The sequence below is a fragment of the Podarcis tiliguerta genome (genome assembly GCF_965153285.1).
Source record: "Podarcis tiliguerta genome assembly, chromosome: 6".
Taxonomy (NCBI): domain Eukaryota; kingdom Metazoa; phylum Chordata; class Lepidosauria; order Squamata; family Lacertidae; genus Podarcis; species Podarcis tiliguerta.
Genome location: NC_139539.1, coordinates 72,852,139 through 72,877,259, shown reverse-complemented (window position 1 = coordinate 72,877,259; position 25,121 = coordinate 72,852,139). Strand labels below are relative to the sequence as shown.

The 25,121-nt window shown below is 42.8% G+C and overlaps 1 protein-coding gene and 1 long non-coding RNA gene across 4 annotated transcripts in view; one reads left to right on the top strand and one right to left on the bottom strand.

Moving 5' to 3' along the window:
- DPYD (dihydropyrimidine dehydrogenase) overlaps positions 1-25,121 on the bottom strand; it is a 498,994-nt gene that overhangs the window by 9,691 nt on the left and 464,182 nt on the right. For all 3 annotated transcript variants that reach the window (XM_083444836.1, XM_083444835.1, XM_083444837.1), the window contains one exon: positions 10,413-10,556. In XM_083444836.1, the coding sequence (XP_083300962.1) occupies positions 10,413-10,556 (144 nt within the window). The remainder of the gene's footprint in view (positions 1-10,412; positions 10,557-25,121) is intronic.
- The window catches only part of LOC310679613, a 46,330-nt gene that overhangs the window by 11,045 nt on the left and 10,164 nt on the right, over positions 1-25,121 (top strand). Inside the window, exons 4-7 of the long non-coding RNA XR_014512396.1 lie at positions 258-306; positions 3,299-3,399; positions 16,596-16,730; positions 20,760-20,903. This is a non-coding gene — a long non-coding RNA (uncharacterized lncRNA). The remainder of the gene's footprint in view (positions 1-257; positions 307-3,298; positions 3,400-16,595; positions 16,731-20,759; positions 20,904-25,121) is intronic.

Here is a 25,121-nt window from a genome sequence, read left to right as displayed (position 1 = left end):
AGATGCCATGTGATGATGTTGGCCTGGCAGCATGGGCAATTGAGTTGTGCCTCGCATTTCCCGTCACGTGATCTGAAATCAATGCAGATTATCCTGGCAGAGAAATGCAATGAACAGGAAGCACAGATCACCTAAGCTGCTTGTTTCCTTCACGTGTCATCGTGACCATAACATTGCTTGGTCACAGTTCTCTGGATTGCGGCTTATGTGAGGAACAAACTCTATTTGTCTGAAATTTCCATTTTTGTTTTATACAGAAGAACCCAGCATCTACTGAACCAGGAATCTGAGTGTTGCAAAAAATAAGTAAGCCCCCTTCTATTTGTTCCGCAAACAAAACTACTTATAGATCAACAAATACACTTTAGTAGATTGATGGACCTAGCATTTTGTTTTTATTGCTCTCTAGTCTGTTCTAATGACTCAGTAAGGAGATAGGCATGCTTAAATCTAATGGAAATCTATGACACTTAATATGTGCTTAACAGAGCAATCCTGTATTGGGAAAGGAGAAGTCCAGTGGCTCAGATATTGCCACTTCCTAAGCTCTGCTTTTAGCCTTGTTTTCTTTTCTCTTTACCAATAGGAGATAATTTCTTTGCCAGATCCAGAACTGGTGCAGTTTATAGCTATGTGTGTGTGTAGGGGGTGTCTAGTAAATAAGGGGGCTTAGGATCTTACAGATACGTGGCTGCCCCGACACCCAAATCACATAACCTCTACTGTTGATGGACATTACACCTGTGATGCTTTCTGCAGGTGTGCCAGCAGAATTAAGTACCACCCCAGTGGCAAACCAGCATTCAAATGCCCTGCTAGGCTGTCCTTTGGACTGCTCCATAAACCTTGCTGATTTCATTAGGGGTAGTGCACTTAAGTAGGGTGTTGGAGGAATCCACTGAAAATGATCAGGTGGAATTCCTTCTATCAGCCCATTTGACATGCATCATGTCACATAATTTTGTTGTGCATGCTTGTCACCTTGGTTCCTACAAAAAAATGCATCTTTTAAACATGCACACATTATACGTCAATTGTTTTGCAATATATGCCCCTTTACAGGTGCCTCCTTGCTTTTCCTAAAGTGATGCTTGTTGACTTTGTGCAAGTTGTTTGTTGCTAGAGGCAACCTGTATGCACCAATTTGCAATTTGCAATCCTAACCCTGTCTACTCAGAAGTAAGACCCGCTGAATTAAATATAGCTTACTCCCAGGTTTATCCATTTCCTATTGTGAATGCTATTCCTTTTTTGTTATCTGTAGACTTTATCTGTACGCCTCAGTTCAAGACCGAGCCTCTTCGGGAGAACTATCTGGATTTGACCATTTATTTTTCTCTGTCCATCGATCCATCCGCTAAATCTGTGTTTTAAGATTGTCCTTGATCCACTCCCACCTAAAATCTTAGGTGCTTTCCTTCCTCCCAACTTGAAGTTTTGTTGACTTATAACTCATTCTTTACTCAGTGTCCTCTGTGCTGTGAATTTATTCACAGCACATTGGCACAAATAAGAATATAAAGCTGTCAAATGTAAAATCATGTTTACAGTGAACATTTTCATAAATTAGCTGGATCCTTTGTTTCAGCACACACGCACACGACCATTTTCCGAACAAAGTACAGATTTATGAAACAAAATGCTGTAATCAAAAAGGACTTGTATAAGGGCTATGTTTGCTCACCCTTTTGGTGGGGTGGGGTGGGGTTGCGGGACAACAGAGGCTCCTCTAAGGCCCTGATGAGGGAATTGTGGCATCAATGCCCTGTCTGGATAGGTGGTGTAAGCTATATTGTGCCTATGGTGGTCGCTGTATTATGGGACCGGGTAGGCATTTGTTCACCAGGCAAATTGGCTCCAGCCCAGTGGTTTTGCCTACCTCATAGCAATCGTTGTGGTCCCTTCGGGGGTCACCCTATTTGATGTAAGACTTAGGAGACCCTGCCTGATTGACCTACGTGTCGTTTCTGGTGGGTGGGCCGGAAGTACTTTGATTGCCCCATGCCAAGCCAAACCTCTTTCATCTGTATTCAATAACATTGTAGCCTGTTTCGATCCAAACCAGTCTTAGTGGTCTTTTATGTATCTGGGGGGTGGGGTGGGGACTGGGGAGCACGATGCCTGGGCCTGCAATTACCATTAATCTGTGCGAAAGAGAAATTGATACAATCCAGGACACAAGGAGCCAAAGTTCAACAGGGAGTTAAGATGGGATGACAAATTTATACTGAACAATGAAATCAAGCTAGTGAAATAGACGGCAGTCCTAACCCCATTTACCTGAGAGTAAGCTTCACTGAATTCAATGGGGTGTACGTCTAAGTAGACATTGGTTAGAATTGCTTTGTGTAGGCCACTGGCCACTGCATTAACTTTGTCTTTATAGGTGTCACAAGGCAATTTGCTATTTTTGTTGCCAGACACTAACAGATTTGTAAATCTCTGTTGATGACTGTGATATGTGAGTCTATTGAGCATTACAATGTACATGAAAATAATGTGCAGCAAATGATGAAATGGAAGAAAGACTTGTGGAAAATAAACTAATTGCAGGACAGAAAATACTAGATGAAAGAGTGATTGACTATCAGAACAGACTGAGGCACACTTGCACATCCCTACACTTAAGGTTCTTTTTGGATAGTGGTCATGGATTACCATGGTATTAGGTTACTCTACTTTTTAAAAATTGTGGCAGAATTTGGAGGAGGAGGAAATAAAGGCATGGCTGGGATATGCACCCTTCCCCCTTTCAATCCTCCCCTTTACAGTGGTACCTCGGGTTAAGTACTCAATTCGTTTCGGAGGTCCATTCTTAACCTGAAACTGTTCTTAACCTGAAGCACCACTTTAGCTAATGGGGCCTCCTGCTGCTGCCGCACCGCTGGAGCATGATTTCTGTTCTCATCCTGAAGCAAAGTTCTTAACCCGAGGTACTATTTATGGGTTAGCGGAGTCTGTAACCTGAAGCGTATGTAACCTGAAGCGTATCTAACTCGAGGTACCACTGTATTACTATTGCATAGTAATTAGCTAAGCCAATTTTGGGAAAGATTGGCACAAATGTAGCTGCCCCCCGTCCCCCATCATTCCGGTTATGCCTCAATCTCGATAGGAGGGTTTTGTGCTGGGGGTTCTTCTTCTTCCATGTATAGTTTCATGAGAACCTCATTAAACTGTGCATCATTTAATTGCAAATGGCTTGCATCAGTTTTGTTAAGTCGAGAACGGGGGCATTACTTGTGTGGCAAAACAAGTTCTGCAGCTACAGATAATAAGCGCAGAAGATGCTTTGCAGGTGCAACGCTTTACGGCCTCTGAAACCACCTTAAGCGCTTTCTCCTTGGGCTAGCTCCGGCATTCCTGGAACAAAATCATCTACCCATCAAGATTAATTTGGTGAGTTCTCTCCCTGCCTCCCAATGTGAAGCAGAGATTTGCTCCCGAAGAGAGAGATGCTTTAAAATGGCACTGTGGGCTTTATCTTGGTTGCCTTTCCTCTAGATCCCATTTGTTCAGTTTACAAGCATAATGATGTTTTTGTTAACTGCCAGCTCCGTATGAGGGCACGCCAGTTCTTCTGATAGTCAAGCTGTGTTCTTTCTGACTGGTGCATTATCTCCAGTAATGAGGATTGCACCGGCCAAATCCTGCCCTTAATTAGACCTCTGCTATCCTGTTGCTACCTAATTCTGCCCTTGGTGACACCTGTGCAGCTCATCCTTGTCAGTGGGGCTACCAGGTGTGTGAACAGAACTGGAGCCAGCTGACGATTTGGTTGCTAATGACCTAACTCCACAGTCAAAAAACAATTAGCTGCTGGGGAAACAGAAGCAGGGAGAAAAGGAGGGTTTAAAGTGATTTTTAATTTGACAGTGCTCCGCGGATTCAGTGGGAAACAAATTGGACTCAGAAGAGGGAAACCAGGACTTGTGTCCCAGGACGCTGTGTTGGGCAAGAACCACCGCTCAGCCTGAGAGTGAGAGTAAGCGTAACGGCAAGGCTCGCACCCACCATTCCCTGCAGTATAACTTAACTGGGTCCTGAAGTCCTGCCATTCTGCATTATGGCTCTGCTCAATATCATTGCCTGTCATTTGCAAGTCAGCCCCTCCACAGGGTGCCACTGTGAGCCTCCATTTTCTCCCAGCAATGATGTGGCATCATTAGAAGTGAGGCATTGTGTGGGGGGGGGGGAGGAGGAGGAGGGAGCAGCCACTTGGGGAGCGATCCTATGCACAAGAATCTGGCATGAAGCAAGCTGATCTAAGGTACGCTGGCGTAAAGTTACACCAGATCCAAACCCTGTTCAGCAGCTCGGTTGTTGCTGCTACTGCTACTGCTCTGCCAAAGCCTGGTAGAGCAAGCCTTTTAAATAGTGTGACTTAACTGAGCAAGCTCAGGATCCAGCCCAAGTCTTCCCAACCTGGTCCTGCCCCAGCCACACTGAAATGACTCTTTTAGAAGGGTTTACACCAGCCTCAGCTCCGTCAGCTTGGGCTGAGCTGGCAGGATGAGCAAGTTATGATGGCCTATCTTCAGCTGAGCTGGGGCTGGGGGAGCCAAGGAGTCAGTCGGCTGAGCTAGAGATCCTCTGCATCCTCAGCTGCTCATCCTGGCTGATCACACCATAGGATTGCTCCCCCTCCATTTGCTGAGAGCAGAATGAGAGCAGAGACTCCTTACGGGGTCCTCACCACGGGATCACATTCACCCAGTGCTATACCAGCTACACTGGCTCCCGATAGAGTACAGGATCAGGTTTAAGGTGCTGGTTTTAACCTTTAAAGCCCTATACAGCCTAGGACCCTCGTACCTACGGGACCGCCTCTCCTGGTTTCCTACGGAGGACCTTACGGTCTTCAAACAAAAACATCTTGGAGGTCCCGGGCCACAGAGAGGTTAGGCTGGCCTCAACCAGAGCCAGGGTTTTTTCGGCTGTGGCCCCGATCTGGTGGAACGCTCTGTCACAAGAGACTAGGGCCCTGCAGGACCTGACATCTTTCAGCAGGGCCTGCAAGACAGAGCTGTTCTACCAGGCCTTTGGCCAAGGCAAAGTCTGACCTCCTTTGGTAATCCTCACAGAACTCTAGTCCAATGGTTGCCATTAATTTGATTTTGAATTGATTTTAAAATGAATTGATTTTAGAATGCTGTGTTACTTTTATTGTTGTTAGCCGCTCTGAGCCTGGCTTTGGCTGGGGAGGGTGGGATATAAATAAAAATTTATTATTATTTATTATTATTACTGCTTGTGGTGACAGTGAAGCTACAGCTTCTTCTTCTTCTTCTTTTAGAAAAAAGACTACTTGTCTAGAAAGCACCCCTGAAATTTTTCCTCACTCTCGCTATTGCCCCCAAACACCCCCCACTTTTGCAGTCTGTGAATGGGGTTGCAAAATTTCCAGCTTAGTTCTAAACTGTGCTGTAAACAAGGCGACACAGTTGACAGTTTACCAACAACTGAAGCGGGACTATGTGAAGGCAAATGCAACAGGGGGCGAAAAACTGCAGGGAAGAAGGTGTACTTTTTAATAAAAAATATTAACATTTTAAATTGATTGCTACAAGAACAACCTCCATCGTGGTGATGCGGTTTACCAGCGAGGTTATTGTCTTGTTTTGCGATATTGTAAAATACAGCGAACCCAAGAGACCAGGGCATAAATTAAGAGGAATTCTTTTATCCAAGGCTCCAACACAATGCTTGTATTATGTCTCCCAGAAGACATACTCAAGGGGAGCACACATGTGCCTGAAAAGTCGCATTGTTCGTTTTAAAATGAAAAGAGCTATTTTGGTGTACAGCACAATATCTGGGAAAATGAAAGATTTGCAGATTAGATATGTCAAGCAGTTATTAATCAACAGCAATGGAGAAATGCGGGGGGGGGAGGGGAGGGAGGAAAATTAGACAAAAACAGAGGGGAGGGAATAAATGTCTGATGGGAGGGAAGATGGATGGGAGCTAAGTTGCCAAAATGGAGGAAAAGGGGGTGTATTTCTTCTGAGGAGTAACATCCTACTCGGTGGAAAGGCCAAGGAATTTCAGTCATCTGAGAGAACATGGAGATGCGGAAAGGCTTCAGTGATAAAGTTGTAAGAAAACAGCCATAACAAAGTGGGTACATTAGATCCTACCAATCATATTCGATTAAGTCATTTATATGCACGTGCGGTCCTGTTCATTGCACTAGTCTTCAGTTGGTGTAGATTTAATGAGTCCAGGATATAATTAGGCAAAGGAAATTAAAAACAGAAGGAATCTAATAAGCTATTCCAACTGTGTTTGGGGGAAACTTGGAGCTCAGGGTTAGCACTACCATCAGGCAGAATGAGCCGCAATCCATTCTACAGCATTGTTGTGGTGCCGTCTGCAGGGGCACTACCCTTAAACCACACTACCCTAAAACCGCCGCTGCTAGACTTGTAAAGGCCACAACATACTGTGCTCACTAAGATGAAGAAAGTCGGGTCAAAGGCTTTAACCAACAAAGAGGATAATCTTCACAGAGAAGCCAGTAGTGGGAAGGAGCTATGAGGTAAAACAATCATATTGCAGCTGGAATGGCAATATTATTAAACAGGTAACACTGGCCCTAAAGAGAAGGGGGAAATGAGGTGATGAGAAAAGCTCACAAGATCTAGTAAGAAAAAGGGGAAATAAATGAGAAATATGGGGAGGGAAAAGTATTCGGAGGGTATATACAGATAAAAGGAGCTTAAGAAAATAAGAAGCCACAAGTATCCTCTGGATGTCATGAGGAAATCAGATACTAAGAAAATAATATGACACTCGCTGACGAAGAACACCCCAACGGAGAGAGCTTATTGCTGGCTAAAGTGTTTATTGTACACGGATTGCGAACTGAGAGGAGTTGGGGGAGGCACTTACGGGCTGCTGATGCTCAGCTGGGAATATCATCAATGTTCTGTGTGTTCTAGTGCTAGTTACACAAAGTGTTGCCTAGTAGCAATTTCCTAGTCAGGGAAATACCTTGAGTGAAAGTGGTGATGGTGGTGGTGGGGACTTAACACGTTAAGCTGACAGGTGATGACAGGGATGAGGAGAAAACAATGGAGGTTTGGGGAGATTAAGGGCCGGGGCAGTCCTGAACTCAAATCAACCTTGCCCAGGTGCCGAGGAATGGATTTAAACCTGCTAATACATTCCAGTTCTGCAGCCTCTCATTAAAGACTGGGCCATTGTACTGAAGCTAGGACATACCTGTCAACTTTCCCCTTTTCTTGTGAGGAATCCTATTTGGAATAAGGGAATTTCCCTTTAAAAAAGAGAAACGTTGACAGCTATGAGCTAGGAATGGGTGAATTAGTCTTTGAGTTTCTGCCACCTTTGCATGTGCTCATCAGTCCCATGGCTGCATTTATAAGAGGCTTTATTTTTTTTTAAGTGTGGAAATTCATATTTAAGTATTTTTAGAAGTACCTATATTTTCCTTCAGAAAACATCTCTAAATATATTTTATCTCCAATTGTGAATTGCTAAACTTTATTGATTGAATTATTGAATGAATGAATGAATGAATGCACTAAGAACTGTATTGGAATATTCAGGAAGCGCAAAAGGCAATGGATAACTACCTTCCAGTCTGCAAATTAGCTGGGGAGGTCTGGATCAGGATGCTGTGCAGCAGAATTTGAAATTTGAATTTGCAAGCATTCCTAACTGAAGCATAATAATTTTTAAAAATGCATTTTTCTTTTTGCACTTGGCAATTTCAATTACTAGTCCAGTGAAGTAGGCTGTTGCCAACATATATCATGTCAAAGTGTCTAAGGTCCCACCTGCACTATACATTCAAAGCAGTACCACACCACTTCAAATACTCATAGCTTCTCCCAGAGAAGTGTTTTAAGGGTACAGAGAGTTGCTAGGAGACCTCTATTCCCCCTGCAGAGCTTCAATTCTGAGTGGTATTTTTTTTTACTATTTTTTTGCCTGCTGTTCTAGGGTTCATATGGATTTGTTCTAGGATTTTGACTTGGTCATTATATGATAGTAATTGCAATATCTGATAATGAGTCATGTTGAGGTTCCAAACAGCAGGATACAAACATTTTATTTTATTTTATTAAGTATTATTCTTTGCCTATCTTATTCCCCCTCCCTTTCATCATTTCAGGGCCTAGATCAGTATCAGTGCCCTGTTCAGATTGTGGTATATATATCTTATATATTTCTACTACGTTCTCTCCTTTCCTACCAAAATGCCTGATATATTTCTAGTCTCTCCACCCCCAAACACTGCCTGCCCTTTCACACCTCTCCAGTATTTGTTCTTGTTTCATCTGCCGTGGCAAAGTTAGCCCTCATTGAAACTGCAGGTGTTCTTCTCTCTGACAATTACATCAATATTTTCCCCGAAAAATAAAAAAAACCCTAGTAAAACCCCTAAGGTGAGAGAAGTCTTTGAAAGCTTCAAGCCTCTTTCAAAACAAACAAACAACGATATTTGCTGGGTGTTTCCATGTACACAGAGAGAAGGCTTGCAGTCGGAACAATATCAGAATAGAGCTGTTTGAACTATCAGTATGATGTAAGTCAAGGGTAAACCAGTGTGGTGCCTTTCAGATGATGAGGTTGGATTCCAGCTGCCATCAACCCCTTCTGTCATGCTGGCTGGGGCTTATGGGAGTTGTAGTCTGACAACATCTGAAGGGTACACTCCCTTAATGCAATGGTTCTCAACCTGTGGGTCCCCAGATGTTGTTGGACTACAACTCCCATCATCCCTGAGCTCTGGCCTTGCTAGCTAGGGATGATGGGAGTTGTAGTCCAACAACATCTGGGGACCCACAGGTTGAGAAACACTGCCAAAATGTAAGCCATGGGAAAGAGAAGGAGTCCAGACATTCATGAGACTATAACACCATTCACACTCATTTTCCTCTCGTAGGATTAACAACTGCAGAAGCCAGGAGAGAGGACCAGTCCCAACAAGACCTCTGTAGTATCTCTAGCAGCCTCACCTCCATCATTCACACATGGAGGTACGTCTGCAGAGGAGAACCCTGTTGAGGACTCAAAGGCTCCCACTGTGATTGTGAACCTTGGTCATGCCTTATTCCCCCGCCCCACATACAACTGTTAATCACATATGGGCAGTGCTTCCCCCCCCAAAAAAAATATAGGTGCTGGAACTTGCCATGAAGTCACCGGATGACTTGGGGCAGCCCTGAACAGATGCCAGTTTGACAACAACTGTGTTCACTGCCTGCAGAAGGTGCTAAAACTACTGCAAGCTGTCTCCCTAGCTGGTTTGGGGGTCGCCCCTGGTTCTGGAGCAGGCCAAATAAATGTGCCCCAGCCTCCCTCATTCTCTTAGATTCAGGCAGATGGCTAGGGCAACTCAGAAGGGCTGGAAAACTTAAAGCCCACCACCAGTACATGGGAGATGGACTGAAGAAAATGAAATATGAATTGACCACGCCCCATAGCTTGACCAATCATGGCTAGGAGCAGCCAGGAGCTAGGTGGAGTCATAGATCTAAAAAACAAAAGAACGCTTTGGCCAGCTTCCATTTTGACTTAAAATGTTTGTTCTGGGCTTCTAAGAAGTATGTAAAGGCAAGAAGCAGGCAGGGGGAGCACCAGTCCAGAGTACCTGGTGCACTCTGGCTGAAAAATGCATTGCATATGAGCGAAATATCTGATTGGGGCTTGGGTACCCTCAAAATTGAGAGCATACAGCTTGCAGTTAGGTGTGTTGTTCACAAGTCCCTTCCCATCAATGTATTCAGCATGAAAAAGGCTGGCTCCACTTTTGCCTGTGACACTCACCTGCTACTTCAGAATATGAGATGCTTACTAACAGACATGAATCTGGATCCTGTATGTATCACCAAACTACCCCAAGGTGATCTCTCTCATCCCAGAATAATCTGGTCTTTTGTATCATCTTGACAGACGAAAAGCAGAAGGCACGTAAGGTAAAACGGTGTACAGTGGTACCTCGGGTTACAAACACTTTGGGTTACAGACTCCACTAACCTGGAAATAGTACCTCGGGTTAAGAACTTTACCTCAGGATGAGAACAGAAATTGCGCGTCGGCCATTTAAATCAGGCTGGGAAACCTGTGGCTCTTCAGATATTTCTGCACTACAGTTCCCATCATCCCTGACTACTGGACATGCTAGCTGAGGCTAAGGAGAGTTGGACATCCACAGGTTTCCCTGTCCTTATTTAACACACACACACATACATACATTCTCTTTTTCTAAAAATAAACACCCTCACATAAGGCTGGCGTTGCATCTCCTAAAGGCTTGTAGGATTTAGTTTTCTTCCGTCACTGTTCCCGTGCATATGACAACCACAAACCATCCCAAACTCACACCACTGAACCACGACACTTTGTACAAGAGGCCCACATTCTGTGATGCTACTTACTTTCACAGCTGGGATGGGCTTTTTAGGAACGAGATGTTTTCTCTCAAGCTGGGAAACCAGGGTGCTCTGTTCCATCATGTTCACTTTGGACTCAGCTATTATCTTCTTGCGCTGCTCAAGGTAGGGGCCAAAACTAGGAAGTTTCTAAAAGAAATAGAAAGTGTGCCATTACTGTTGTATAGAAAACAGTGGCCCCAGTGAGAGCGAATGACTTCATCCCACATTTGACAGACATGATCAATGATTTGAATGCCGAATCTATCTTTCTTGCCCTTCTCCCATGCTTCGGGAAGCTATCCACCTTCTTCATTTTAAAATTGCCACATGCATATTTATCCAATTAAAACATATATTCATCAATCTATGAAAACTTGTTTAAAAAAGATTTTTTTAAATAGTAAAAATTGTGCTAGGTTGTGTGTGCATTTATATCCTTTTGGTTCTTAGCCAGTTAGCCACAATTCCCCCAAGAAAATTTTTGATAGGAGTTTTAGTGGCATCACTAGTCATGATGCAAAACAAATAAACCAATCAACCATGGATAAAGACTGCAATGTATGGACAACAATGAAAATTGGAAAGTTTGGTAGTGGGATAATCTGTCCCTCAGTTACTGCATTTCTTTGGGGTATGTATCACTAGGGTCCTGCTATATAAAAATACACATCACTCATTAAAATAAATGAAATTCACTCTATGTTTATTATTATGGTGCAGGGAATATTATGCACTAAAGATTCATAGAACTTGGGTGAGAAACCTCCATTTGCTTAATGCTTTACATCAGTTTCCCCTTACAGCTAATGGATTTGCTAGCTAACTTTATAAAGCATGCTCTGAGATTATTTTGACATGGCGCTTAAAGGGATATTGGATCGGTTACTATAATGGCAGCCAGTTCCAAGCAAACTCTGGAAAGTGCTAATTTTATTCATTTCACTATTTGACCTCATTGAGCTTCTTAATCTTTAGCCTCTGGGCTTCTTTCATATAATGCAGCAAAGGGAAAGAATACTAAGCTCCAAAATACTCCACTTCCAGCCAGAAACCTATAAACGCTGGCTCCAATTTCTAAGCACGCCAGTACCTACAGATAATGACTCTACACCACCAATCCATTAAAGTTCCTTGCAACCCATGAAGGTCATTGTGATCTTCCACCTAAGGAGGAGGACCATAACTCACGACACAGCATCTGCTTTGCATGTAGAAGGCCTCAGGCTCAATCTCTGGTATCTCCAGGTAGAGTTACCAGCAGCTAAGAAAGTGTAGCATAGGCAGGGCAATGTGCTATGCAATGGTACCCCATCACATACTTCAGGAGCCCTGAATACCTGAAGAAGCGTCTCCACCCCCATTGTTCAGCTCAGATGCTAAGATCCAGCTCCAAAGGCCTTCTGGTGGTTCCCTCACTGCGCGAAGTGAGGTTACAGGGAAGCAGGCAGAGGGCCTTCTTGGTGTCATGCCCACCCTGTGGAACGCCCTTCCATCAGATGTCAAGGAAATAAACAACTATCTGACTTTTAGAAGACATCTGAATAATGTTTGATATTTTATTTGCTGGAAGTCATCCAGGGTGGCTGGGGCAACCCAGTCAGATGAGCATAATAATAATAATAATAATAATAATAATAGAATATGTGTGCAGGGGGAACAGGTGTGGGCACTGTTCCAATGTCCCAGAGCAGATTTATAGGGCATGCAAGAAGCATGCAGTTAGAGGAAAAGGCAAGGAAATATCATGGCACTAGTGGAACTGTTTAGTTGGTTACTGCCCTCTGTTCACATTACATTCATTTCCATCAAAACAACCATATGGTGAGATCACCACTTGAAGATCATTTAATCCCACTTTAAAGTCAAAAATTCTCTATGATCAGCCATATATTCCACACCCCATATTGCCCCCATCTGAGAAGTCACCCCAAAGGAAATGTATCTGGGATATCTATCTCTCTGCCAACATCCCTGATCCTATTTGACAGGAGAACTGTTTGTTGAGCTGTATGTTTTGCCCACATAAGGTCTGCATTCTTGAACCTGTGACTTTCTTTGAGGAAGACTATTGTATATCTTTAAGGGTTGGGAAGAGAAATGGGACGAGCTGTATCCTGATGGAGCTGTCCTTTCAGTACTTCATCTGAGCTCTTCTTCGGATTGCAAGAGGAAGGGAAAGAAACACACATTGTCCTTCACTCGAAGCTAGAATGTGTCTTGGGGTGGCCTTGAAGATGACCCAGTGCTGGATCCTGATGATGGGGTTTGAATAGAACTGGCAGGCTGACCCTGATATAGACAGTACAGATCAGAATAATTTGTAGGATGGCAAAGTATCCCAGTGTGAAATGTGGCAGAACTCCCTGTCCCTTTGGTTTCAGAGCGGGGCTTTTCTCTTGCCTCCCCTTTTTATCCAAAAGTAAATCTCTGGCACTCAGCTTCCAAAAGCAACCTTGTAACTGATGAAGTGTACAAATCTCCTGCAACCATGTGATTTTTGTTTCAGTATTTCTCCAGGGATTCATCATTGATGAATTTGTTCTCACTGGATAAGCTAAATCCTACTCATTTAAAGATAACGGTATCTACCAGTAGAACTGTTTCTATCTAGATATAAAAAGCATTAGACTGCCAATAGAGAACTGACAACATAATGAATCAACAATGAAACCTTAAGCCAGCAAAGCTTTAAGGTGAATAAGCCTGTTTCGATTATAATTTATTCACAGATCAATCTAAAGCCAATTGAGCATATTATGAACTAGAAAAGAGGCTGCTTTCCTAAGAGAAGCAGGCGCCTGATATCTTCATTTTCAAATTACTGTATCTTTTTTTTAATGGAAGAAACACTGGCCATGTTTGAGGAAGGTAATATGACCAGTTCATACTAATTCTCTCAGATAATAATACTAGTAATTCATTACTTAATGATGAATACATGTACTAGATATTTGCAAAACTAATGCACTTGCAGGTATTTAGTAACCTGGCAAAACATTTCCTCTGCTTCCAAGATTACAGGACTTTAGAATGTCTCACTAGCCCTTTTAGTAATCACGTGATTACGACTACATGGGAGGGCTGAGGAGGGCTGTCCTCACTGACCTTGCCATGGTATTTTCCCTGGCTCTGCCCCCTAAACCCAGTCCATTCATTGGAGGGGAAGTCTTAAGCAGGAGCCTACTCCACACATGCAGGCTCCCCACTCGGTTTAGAAACCTGATTGTGCATGGTTCAAAATTCCATAAGGAGCCTATATGTGTGCAATGGATTCTCCATTTCAGACTTCCCCTGCCCCACAGTGGTGTGGGCAGCAATGATGCAAGGACAGGGTCCACAAACAGAGCCCACTCTTTCCCTCTCATGACGTTAATCAAATATTGAGTGAGCATCAGTACAGCACTTAGTCAAGTCTCAGATATATTTAAGATTAAAATTCAAAGCAGCAGCCAGCTTTTAAGAATATGGGTTTTGTCAGGGCTTTCTTTCAGCTGGAACTTGCCAGAACTCAGTTGCCTTTCTATGAGAGCAAGGGAGGTGTTTGTGGTGAGTTCTGGCACCCCTTTTTCTAGAAAAATAGCACTGAGTTTTGTAACGATTTGGGGAGGAATTCAACACCATGTTCTTCTGATCTTTCTGTCATGACAATCATTTCTGCTTGCCAGACAAAATGTTTCCCCTCTGCTCCCCTTATATGCTGTTCTCCTAACCCTCCAGAGCAGATCTGGAGAGGTGCAGGGAGCATGGGAAGAGGAAAGAGGAAAGAGGCAAAGTCCCATTTAACTAGTGGGAGCCCTAGCACTGTCTTTCACTTGTATTGTAGCTTAGCTGAATCCAAATCCATTTTTCCCCCAGACCTCATAATAACTGCCTTAATGTTATTTTTGTGGGACGCGGGTGACACTGTGGGTTAAAACACAGAGCCTAGGACTTGCCGATCAGAAGGTCGGCGATTTGAATCCCCGCGAAGGGGTGAGCTCCTGTTGCTCGGTCCCTGCTCCTGCCCACCTAGCAGTTCGAAAGCATGTAAAAGTGCAGGTAGATAAATAGGTACCGCTCTGGCGGGAAGGTAAACAACGTTTCCGTGCGCTGCTCTGGTTCGCCAGAAGTGGCTTAGTCATGCTGGCCACATGACCCGGAAGCTGTATGCCGGCTCCCTTGGCCAATAAATTGAGATGAGCGCCGCAACCCCAGAGTCGGCCACTACAGGACCTAATGGTCAGGGGTCCCTTTACCTTTAATGTTATTTTTAATGTAATGCAATTCATTAAATTTGTATACAGGCAACCCACATTTTGTGTGGGGGTTCCATGCCAGACTCCTGCACACATAAGCCCACTCCACCCCCCCCATTCTGCTCCTTTCCATGATGTCTTTATGATATTTTGCGGCCGCTTCCAGGTTCGGCGCGTCATTTGTATGCGCCTAAATTGGGAGTTGCCTGTACTGCCTTTCATCCATAGATCTCTGGGCACTTCACAGCACAGAAATAGTCACATCATCATTATATGATTTTATGAAATACATGTCTTTTGCACACTTGGTTAGAACAAAGACTCATTTCATTATTTAAAACACCACCAGTGGATTTACCAAGACTCAATTTGAACAGTTCAATGCTTGGATCACTTATAAGGTTTTGCTTTTGTGTTCTGTGTGAAGCAGAAGTGATGAACCTGTGATACTCATGATTCGTTGGACTCAAATTCCCAGCAGCCCCGGACAGCATGACCAATTCCTGGCAACACTCGGGGCACTACTTTTTCTCCACCGCTGTTATAAAAAGCAATTCCTAGGCAAAAATAAGAGGGCTCTGTGCAAGGGAAGCAGCCATAAGCAGTTTGACTGAACATCAGTGTTTGTGTGTTGTATTTTGATAGCAGCACATCTGTGGGGATTCCAAAGGAAGTAAGAAGAATATTGACAAGATTAATGAAGTATCATGGGAGGGGGGAGACGTTCCTCACACATCTAATCCTCTTGTAGCTAAACAACAGGGAGTGTAGCCTTCATTCCCCTTGAGAAATTTTGCTCATCTTTTTTTTAAAGAATACTTTCTGCCTTCAACATTCCACGAACGTTTTGCTTGAACAGGGACCACCCAAATCTGCCTCAAAGTTTTGGCTTGGATAACATCACTCTCTGCAACATCACATCATTTGCTCATCTGTTAAAGGCAACACCGTTCCTTCTTGTTTAGACTTCACTCAGTGATCTTGATCTGATTTATTTGTCAGCTTTGAAACAAGAAGATTTGAGGGATTATTCTTTGCTACAGTACAACAACATTTCATGTTCTAAAAGACCAACTGGTCTGGTCTTCTGGCTATGTAATATTCATCATACACACAAAAAGGGGAGTTAAACACCATACTGTGTGTTTAACCAAATGCTTGATTAGCAAGGATGCCAAAATGAATGATATACCTCTGTTGTGGGAAGTAGGGAGTGTTGGCTTGGGGGGGGCACACAATGAAGATTTCAATAGATTACTGTGCTACTTGGTGAACATCTGGCAGACTGTCACTTAATAGACAATAACGTCTTCTCTAAACAGAAGAGACTTGAATCCATCAGGGATTCCTTCAGTAGCGTATGTGCTTAACTTAGGCTGTAATCCTACACACACTTGCTTGGGAGTAAATCCCATGGAAACCAGCAGGGCTTACTCCTGAGTAAGACATGCCTACACTTCCACTGCACAACATCTGCTTTGTGCTCTTTCCATAGATTATCATATTCATGACACCTTGAAGTGAAAACCGTTTTACTGTCTCACTCTACCCAAAGCATGAAAGAGAAATTAAAAACACTGGCAAGTTCTTTGCTCTCAGTTTTTTGGGCATGTATGAGGAAGGCCTCCCTGGCCATTTTGGGGAAAGAAATTCTGACAGCTTAGCAGACTAAAGTTGTAACAAAGACGACAGCAGACTGCCTATTAAGAAACAGAGCAAGAAAATGTAACTGCTTTCCCCTCCCCTTAATAAATATGGTGGGGACTCTATGCTTCTGTACTAGCAAAGTGTGTGCAGATAACACTGTGGAACATTCTTGGGGTATTTCCACAAGCAAGCTTACCATTTGGTTTTGCATACTGTACATTAAGCCAAATGAAAAAGTGGCACTGCATACAAAACATACAACTGAGAAATGGCCACTGTCCACTTTCTTTTTCACATTTAACAGAGTTCAGAAACTGTTGGCAAGTCGCATTTCCAAAGAGGACACACCTGATGTGATCTGCCTGGAACCATGTGGAGATCAGAGCATGAGAATCTATGCACTGCTGGAGTCCCGCTCTCTTACAAAATGGCACACAAGGTGGTCTGAGGGTTATCTGTCAGTCTTCTCTAAAAAGCGATTCCTGCCACCTAGGAGCAGCTAGCTAGTGCAAATGGGTCTTGCTGCTATGCACTATAAAACCAGTGTTGGAAGTTCTGCTGGAAGAGATGTGCATTGATGACACATGCTCTCAGGGTTCTTTTTACACATTTTACTTACTTTGCAGACTCCAAGGGGGAAACTGATCACAAAAGACATAAAACGCACCCAAATATATATATGTGACAGGATGTAATTAAGACCCGTTGCTCCCAGCAAGACTTGCTACACCGATTTTTGATGGCTGAATTTACTTTCTAAAAGCAACAAAAATGACAGCCCAGCAGCCCTCAGAGCACCTCAGAATTGCTCACAAGCCCACCCACCTTTTTATTATTTTTGTGTGTCACATTTTTTTGGGGTAAGTAGCTTTTCAAGGATACGATCATTAAAAACCCAGCATGGAAATGAGATGGAAGAAACTTTAGCCTGACATAGATATTTGTCCTTGAGTCAATCTCTACTTTTCACATGCTGCAAACATGTGCACAATGATGGGTGGGGTGGGAAGGGAGAGGACTTTGTCTGAACCCCCTACGATAAGGGCAGTTTTCTGAGGCAGATTACCTGGCCAAGGAAGCCTTGAATTTATTCAGGCTGGCATCACTCACAGCAACTCTCCTTCTAGCTAATACAGACAAATAAATCAAGGACACTGCTCCCCCCCCTCCCCAATTCTATGTCTGTTTCCTAAAACCTTCACCAGCCACTCAAAGCCCTACCTTCTAGCTGCCTCAAGCTGTTTTCTTTGGCAAGGAAAAGCCTGTTGCCGACACAGCGCGAGTTAATTTATTGAAGGGTTTACCATTCCCTTTGGTTCTGATCCCAAGTTATAAAGAAAATAATTCAGTTTTGTGAAGTGTCCTTCATGCTCAGTGCTCACCAAAACCCCTTTATATTACAACAATGATTTAAATTCTTGTAAAGGAAAAAGACAAAACAGCACTGCTGGCCAACTTACGGAATCGTGAAAACAATTAATTTTGCCCAGCAATAAAAGTTCCGCCTCCAAACAAAATATCAAAGCAAATGGAAGCAGAACTACAAGTTCCCTTTTACTGTAGTTTGCCTTCTGCCAATGAGCTGGAATGAGCTGTCCCATTCAGATTCTGAAAAGTGTATTTCCCCCCCTATACCGCTTTATATTTTTAATAAAAATCTCAAAGCGGTTTGTTGTTGTTGTTTAGTCGTTCAGTCGTGTCCGACTCTTCGTGACCCCATGGACCAGAGCACGCCAGGCACTCCTGCCTTCCACTGCTTCCCGCAGTTTAGTCAAATTCATGTTTGTAGCTTCGAGAACACTGTCTAACCATCTCATCCTCTGTCGTCCCCTTCTCCTTGTGCCCTCCATCTTTCCCAACATCAGGGTCTTTTCCAGTGAGTCTTCTCTTCTCATGAGGTGGCCAAAGTATTGGAGCCTCAGTTTCACGATCTGTCTTTCCAGTGAGCACTCAGGGCTGATTTCCTTAAGAATGGATACGTTTGATTTTCTTGCAGTCCATGGGACTCTCAAGAGTCTCCTCCAGCACCATAATTCAAAAGCGTCAATTCTTCGGCGATCAGCCTTCTTTATGGTCCAGCTCTCACTTCCATACATCACTATGGTTTACAGCATATTAAATCAATCAATCAATAAAACAACAGCCGGGTGATGTTCCTCCAGCCTCATGAGGAGCCTCTTCAGTAGGGCTGGTGAATCTGGGCCTAGCCCCCTAGACCAGGTGGAAAGGGAAAGGGTCTTGCAGGGAGTGGCCTTCACACTCACTGCTGGGTGAGGAGCCTTTTAAGCAAAGCTTCACCAGAGACAGTTTTAGCTTCTTGGGTTCTTCAAGCCTCGAGGAGCAGAGTCCTACTGAAATGAGACTAGATGGGGCCAACCTAGGGAAGCTTCCAGGTGAGCATCTCCAAGTTCTCCTGTATCACTGGTCTTTGGCTATAAGGCGCAAGTGGAATAGCAGCTGATGCTCCACACTACCAGGGGAATAGGAACATGGAAAACAGTCTTCTACTGAGCCAGACCATTGGTCGTTCTAGCTTGGTATTGTCTATGATGACTGGTGGTGGCTCTCCAGGGGTTTCCTTCAGCCCTAACCTGGAGATGATGGGGAGTGAACCTGGGACCTCCTTCATGAAAAGCAGACACCCCACAACTAAGCCATGGCCTTTCCTATTGTGAATAGCTGACATTCAAAGGGGTATGTGATTCTGACTAGGATTGCGGCTGTGGCATAAGAATAAAGCTGCCCTTCCCTCATGCCATGTCTCCAATCCAGCTCAGCCCTCTCCCACTACATTTTCTCAAGTGATCTGATAAGAATCTCACGGGAGAAACAGGAGAGAATGATAGCTGCTAGAGATCTATATCTCTAGCACAGTTGGCCAATTAATGCACTGACATTTTGGGGGTGGGGCTATGAAGGACTATCCCTTCGGTCTCTACATCAATAAGAAGCCTAGCTTAGGCTTTGAAAAGCACGACTTAGGAACTGTGAGGATTCTGTAGGTTGACATTTTCTTGAAATTTACACTTTAATGTAAAAAACAAAACAAAATCGGAATCTAATCTCAAATGTATGCATTTCAGATCTAGAAAACAAAACCACTCCTTCTGGCCTGGCCTCATAAATGTCTACTTAGGATATTGTCTTCTACTGAGGTCACCGAAAGGCTCTTTGGTACACAAAAATGCCAAGCATTTCTCATAATGGTTTACTCATCTCTCTTTTATATTAGTTTATTAGTGCACAAGTGACAGCTCCTGGTACTCGAAGCAGCTTTTTTAAAGATTAAAAATATGTGATAATACAATGCTTAGATGCTCTGAGACACATGCTTTATATCTTGAACTACCCTAAAGGGAAAATATCAACTTCTTGCAAGCACTGGTGATTTAGCACAGTGTGCAATTGAGGTATGTGCATACTTTGTGTAAGCACACAGATTATATATGGGTATGGAAAAGCCAAAAGAAGATTCAGTTGCAATTTTGTTTCTCTCCCATGTTGAATTCTTTTGTTTCGTTTTTTCAAAAAAAAAGGAGATGGAAATAGCATGTGCCTTGCATATATTAGGTTCTGAGCTGCATTGTAAATAGGAAATCTCTCTGATAAATCTAGAAGTAAACTCCCCCTTCTGCTGGATCACATAACTCTCCTTGTGTTATACTAATAGATTACATAAATGCAAACCATTGCTAATAATTCCTAAATAAACCTTCTTCCACTTCAGATTCACTGTAATCCATCTCTTATGTCAGATGAACTGTGGTACTTATCCTCCTTACTGCAAAGGCTATAATGCGGCTCCTTATTCATCTCTCATACACAGTAATCCCTCCACCTCAACTTTGCAGATTTCTAATTTAAATGTGAAATATTCATGGCAGACAAAGGAGCCCTAGTCTAAACAACAGCTCTTATAGCTAATACAAAGGATTCTGACATTGTCTTTACCTAATCTTTTTAATAAAATAAAAAACCCACAGGCTACATAGTGATTTTATTCATCACAATGATTATCTGCATTTTCTGCAGAAATACAAGCTTTAATAACAGCAATTAGGAATAATCTTGAAGCTACTATAAAGGTAAAACATTCTTCCAGATTTTTTTTTTAAGTCTTGTTGTTTTATTCTGCAAGACCATATGCTGCCTTGAATACTACTTCTTCTTTTATTATTCCATGATATTAAAATGTATGGCATTCACAGCCACAATGTGGGGCACTGGCCACTGTTTTATGGCTTTAGAGGAGGATTAGACAAATTAATGGAGAAAAGGGCTATCATATGCTTAACCAAACCTTCCTGTTCCGAGGCAAGAAGCCTTTGAATTCCAGTTACTGGGAGTGGGAGGCAACTGGGATGGGGTGCTTCCTCCATGGCCTGCTTGTGGATTTCTGGAACCATCTAGCTGGTTACTGTTGAAAAGAGAAATCTGGTCTAGATGCACCTTTGATCTCATCCCACAGGGGTATATTTTATGCATCCAAATTTGGGATGAGGAACCTGAACCCCCCCCCCCCCCAGATGTTGTTGGATTCTAACTCCCACCAGCCCCAGCCACCACACCCAATGGTCAGAGTTGTGGTTGAACAACATTTGGAGCACCACATGTACCCTATACAGATACACAATTGTTTTGCTGTTGTTTAGTCGTGTCTCACTCTTCGTGACCCCATGGACCAGAGCACGCCAGGCACTCCTGTTTTCCACTGCCTCCCGCAGTTTGGCCATAAAATTTTACAGTGGTGCCACATGGGAATGGAATCATTCCCCGCCCCCAACCTTCTGAAACTGAGTAATTTAAATTTGTTTGTAAGAATAGGGCACATGCATTATCCCACTTTTATGGGACTACTGAAGAGCTCATTGCAAATCAGAAAAATGCATCCCTATGCAGCAATTTACAAGGAATAAGAGGAGTGTAACTCTATATTCAAAGAGCAAATGGATAGGGTTATGGTTGAGCAGGGACCTGAGCTAATTCATCGCTGACTTCAGCCTTCCCAACTGCAGAGGATTATGAATTATTACAGTAGCTAATGAAAATATATTTATTGTTTTTGATTTATTTTAACAACCCTAAGTCCATGAAGCAAGTAACGTTACTAAACAAGTAACACGCACCAAGGAAGTGTCATAGGGGAGAACAACACTATCTCTTGGGTGTGCAAAGCCAAAGCTCTTTCGGGTCAAAAATCAACATCTAGAACTGAGCCCAGAAATAAACTCTGGAACAGAGGTCTAAAGTCCTCTGGTGGCCCATCCATTTAAGAAAACACATACTAAATATATATATATATATTCTGAATATAGCAGCTTTTGCTAAATGATTCATTCATTCAGTCATTTTATTCATATCCCCCATATCCAAGGAACTCAAGTGGCATACATAGTCCCCCTTCCCCCCAATTTTATTCCCACAACAATCCTGTGAAGTCGGATAGGTTTGGAAAGAGTGACTGGCCCCAGGTCATCTTGTGAGTTTAGTGGTTGCATGGGGATTTGAACCCAGGTCTCTGCACTTCTAGTCCAACACGCTAAGAACTACGCCACAGTGACTCTATTGAACTGTGGCATCCAATTCTGAGTCAATTGTTCTTTGCCAACCAGCCTTTTTTAAATAAAATAAAATAAAATAAAATAAAATGAGTCAGCATGGATGCAGTTACTCAGAATACTGAGTATATACTCAGAATACTACAATACTGAGACCCAGCTCCTCCTGCTGTACCATATAGCTGAATGAAATATGCAAAACAAAGGGAGAGAAGAAAGCAGTATGAGTGGGATCACGTAGCCTTTCCAGTTGAGTCATGAATGATAACCACACTGCTTCTGTGTAATCACCCAGTGTCAGTAGTTTAGATGGACACACCTGGGAATTTTAACCTAACACCATCTTGTGAGGAATTCCAGTTAACAGGAACAAGTAATTAATCTGGGTAATTAATCTGGTTCGACCCAACCAGCTTTTGCTCGCAGTTCATGCTGTGCTTGCTAAGTCTCTAGAACTTTCATTAAGTTTTAAATATTTTAGATGCACATCTAGAGACAACTCCAAATCATTAAAATATGATAAATCATCACAGCATTATAAATCATTATAAAGATTATACAAATCCATGTCACGAATACAATAATAATGGTCCTGGCACCTAAATGAGAGTAAAATGTTCCTTCCCTGTAGCAATAGTGAAATGTCAAGGCCTAGCTTTCAACGTGATAAAACGATACTATATAATACGTAGGACAGATAGATAAAAGAAAGATGCATTATAATAAAGTTTCTTTATTTCCTCAAATAATGAAATGTCTCCCTTATCTAACAATCACTAACTATAACCATCACGATTTTCCCAAGGAAAAATGAGCTTACGCTATTCATACATTTTCAAAGAGCTTACACTATTCATGCATGTCGTGGGCAGTGAACTCCAGGGAGAAAGGGCATGGATCTGGCACTGGCAATGGCAGCAGTGGTATTGGCAGTGAAACCAGCAGCACCAGCCATTTAAGTTCTTCCCCCAACAAATGCACACCTACCAGCACAGTTGCAGGCAGGAGCAATTTGCCTGCAATTGGGCAGATTTCTTACCCAGGGAAACTTCTCTCATGCCTGCTATTTAGATATCAGTTGTACCCAAAACACACGGGTTGGAATTCAACACAGCACAAAGCAGATTGTCCCACCCGTGCAAGTATTTCTGCTTGCCCAATGGAACACACACACACACCCTTTTCAAGCTACCACTCATGGAAATGTAAGGGCTGCGTTTGAGGGGAAACCACTGGAGCAATCCTTCTGAAAAATTAGCAAGATTAGTGACAACAGAAGGGGCAATGGCTGCAAATTTCATCCACTTCTGCTCCCTAAGTTAGAGACAATTCCTTAAGCTAATATTCCCTACTAATAAACTCTACATGTATTCGCCTGTGATTTGGCAGGCTTAATCCACTCTGGAGAGGTTAGCCTGCCTGAAAATGCCACTTGCTTCTGCTAAAAGGGGGAAACGTCATAGTCATTTTTTATTCCCCATAATAGTGAGTGTAGAAAAGCAACGTTCAATTCTTTCTGAAATGAATATGGACCCTGAGCCAAATTGCATAGCCTCCAAGTGCTTCAGACCGAATCTTCTGTTCTGGAGCACTGAACCCAGATCCAAACTGAACCCCTACTATAAACATTTTTCCAATGAGTAAAACCCATACATGGCCAGATATTGGACTATGTAAAAAGTTACAGACTGATTGTATGAGATTAAAAAAAAATCAGTTGAAAAGTTTTATGTCACTTACTCTCAAATTTTGCCAAAATTTTAATCCTGTGAGTTGCTACTATGATTTCAACTCCTATATTTAGAACTAAGCATCTATTCGGATGAATCCTAGAGCAGTGTCTTTGAATTTAACTGCAAATTAGCATAGACTAGCCCACCTGTCTATCTTCACCTGGAGAGAAAATGAGATTTTTGCTACAGTGGAAGCTCTGCTTAAAATGACCGTCTCATCTTCATCTTGACTGCACTCAAATAGCTTCCAAATAATATATTTCAGATGAGCGATTGCAGAGATCCTGCAGTGCTTGTATATTCAGAAACAGAATGCTTCATAGCAAGCATTCATTGAAAATGCAGGAAATGTATTTTTTTATTTTATGTCTGGACTTAATTTTTCTTTCTGAAGTGATGAATGATACTTAAAAATGCTTATTAAAAACCAAGGAATCCCCATTGGTCCACAAGGGGAAAAGCAAATCCAAATCCAGAGTCGAGCTATCCCTACAATTAGAACCAGAAAACTTGTCATAAAATACAAAGGAAGCTTTTGAGTTTTCTGGAACCCTTCGTCAGGTGGGCTGTTACACAAAGAAGTGAGTGCTGTAGGGAATATGGAAAGATAAGGAACTGCACAAAACATTTGCTTTATGTTTTGGCTATAAGGTCCGCAAAAGGCAGGGCTGGAACATTTGTGTCCCTCCAAATGTTGTTGGACTCCAATTCCCATCAGCCTCAGCCAGCATGGCCAATGGTCAGTGTGGCGTTTGCCTCCTAGGTGGGTCATAAGGAAAGGGTTAAAATGAGTGTGATGTGATTGGCCAGTGGAAACTGATAGGAGGAGTTAGGGATAGAGGGGGAGTTGTGTGAAAGTCAGTTGAGAGTTGGGAGTTGAAGAAGGAAGAGGGAGGTTAAGTCTGTGGGTTGGTCGAGTTGTGTGATGAGAGAGTGAGAGGAATGGTTAGGTGGAGTCAGATAGATAGTTGGAATAATCAGTTTGAAGTTGTTAGGAACGCATAGAACAGTTACGGAACTAGGTTTAAGAAACTGCTAAGAAAAATTAACTGAAACCATAAGCTTGTTCAGGCCTATAAATAAACTTGATTATTTGTTAATGATACCAACTGACTGGACTCCGTGTGTACCCATGAGGAGAAACGGGTTGGTGGCAGCGAAAAAAGCAATCACAGTGGCGGCACAGGGTCAATAGACTGTCAAACGTCCGGGGGCCCTGTGTGATCGCCACAGTCAGGAATGATGGGAGTGGTAGTCCAACAGCAGTCCATGGCCCCCAGGCATAGGTTCTGGCTATAAGGCACTTGTGTGTTTCTGGGTAAGTTCTGGACTTTGCGTTTCAAAAAATGGGGGTGGATCAGCCATGTCTTCTGTCTTAGAAACCTAGACAGCACCACGGCATCTGCAGCATCTAGCAGAGACTAATCTAATTAAGTCTGCAGTGTTCATCTTGAGACTGAACATAAATGCAGACCTTATGCCTACAATATTAAACAATTTGGGGGTTCTTTTTTATGCCCCCTCCCTATTCTCCCTATC